Source organism: Austrofundulus limnaeus, unplaced genomic scaffold, assembly GCF_001266775.1.
Source record: "Austrofundulus limnaeus strain Quisiro unplaced genomic scaffold, Austrofundulus_limnaeus-1.0 Scaffold664, whole genome shotgun sequence".
In the NCBI taxonomy this organism is placed as follows: Eukaryota; Metazoa; Chordata; class Actinopteri; order Cyprinodontiformes; family Rivulidae; genus Austrofundulus; species Austrofundulus limnaeus.
Genome location: NW_013953066.1, coordinates 84,139 through 85,536, shown reverse-complemented (window position 1 = coordinate 85,536; position 1,398 = coordinate 84,139). Strand labels below are relative to the sequence as shown.

Below are 1,398 nucleotides of genomic sequence, written 5' to 3'. Positions count from 1 at the left end.
TCAAGTGATCAGGTGGTCAGGTGATCAAGTGATCAAATGATCAGATGGTCAGGCGATCAAGTGGTCAGGTGATCAGGTGGTTAGGTTGTCAGGTGATCAAGTAATCCGGTGATCAGGTGATCAAGTGATCAAGTGGTTAGGTGGTCAGGTGATCAAGTGGTTAGGTGGTCAGGTGATCAAGTGATCAGGTGATCAGTTGGTCAAGTGGTCAGGTGGTCAGGTGATCATGTTGTCAAGTGATAAGGTGGTCAAGTGATCATGTGATCAGGTGGTCATGTGATCAGGTGAGGGAGGAAGCGGTACCTTGTAGGCGGGGATGTGTGTGACGTTACACAGCGTGGTGTCGTACAGACCCAGGAACTGCAGAGGCCTCTTCAGCTCCTGCAGCGGGATGATGCTGCTCTTACAGGGTTCCACACTGGAACACAACCAGAACCAGAACCAGAGAACCCACTTTTACTGTTAAACCCAGAACGACTGATTTAAGAGGAACTGTTACAGGTAAAATCAGCAAAACAGAAGCTAAAATTTAACAAAAAGGTAATATCAGAAAAATCARCAGAATAAAAGCTAAAATCAAGGCAACAGGACATAAAATCAGTAAACGAACACAAAGTAGTAAATCAGTTCTGAAACTTAGCTAAACAGATGCTAAAATTAGCAAGCTGTAGCTAGAAGTAGCTAAATGTTTTCAAAGGTCAATGTTATATCTTTAGAAAAGTATCAATTATTTTAAAAGTCAAACGTCACATCAGCCACTTGCTGAACGAGCCGAAGGCTCTGATATAAAACAGCCGAAACAGAGYGATGTCTGCAGAAGAAGAACGCTGACTCAGCATTTCGACTCTCAGGCGAGTCGGCTCTTCACCTGGGACGGCCCATGGCCTCCTCAAAGTGTGGGACGGTGCAGTTGTCCAGCATGACGTGTCCCGACAGGTCCAGAGACACCAGGTGGACCAGTCTCTGGACCAGGGCCGTCAGGATCTTCCTGGTCATCTTAAACTTGGTGTTTCGCCGGCCCTCCCTGGAGATATCCAGGTGTCTGAAAGGAAGCAGGTGAGTCTCGGGTCAACATGGGACAAGGCTAAACCTGGTAATATCCRCAGGTAAATGTTAAAAACATCTGTTTCTGTGCAGGTGTTAATAAAATGAGGAAGCTGTTTGTGCGTCACTCAGAACAGGTTCTTCAGCTTTTATAATCAAGACCTGGTTCTGATTGTTGGTGTTAGAACCTGAAAATAAACCAGTCTGAAGAACAAAACATCCAGGTGACAGGTGAGCTCAGTCTGCAGCTTTGTTATTATCATTAAAGGGATCCAGGATTAGTTCTAACATTAAACTTTATTTAATAAACATTTATTTTAACTGTAAAATAAAGACTGTAAAAATACTGTAGGC

General features: G+C 44.1%; 1 protein-coding gene across 1 annotated transcript in view; it reads right to left on the bottom strand.

Moving 5' to 3' along the window:
- zer1 (zyg-11 related, cell cycle regulator) overlaps positions 1-1,398 on the bottom strand; it is a 16,090-nt gene that overhangs the window by 10,029 nt on the left and 4,663 nt on the right. The window contains exons 5-6 of the mRNA XM_014027594.1: positions 869-1,042; positions 304-418 (exon numbers count right to left, since the gene is read on the bottom strand). Of these exons, the coding sequence (XP_013883048.1) occupies positions 304-418; positions 869-1,042 (289 nt within the window). The remainder of the gene's footprint in view (positions 1-303; positions 419-868; positions 1,043-1,398) is intronic.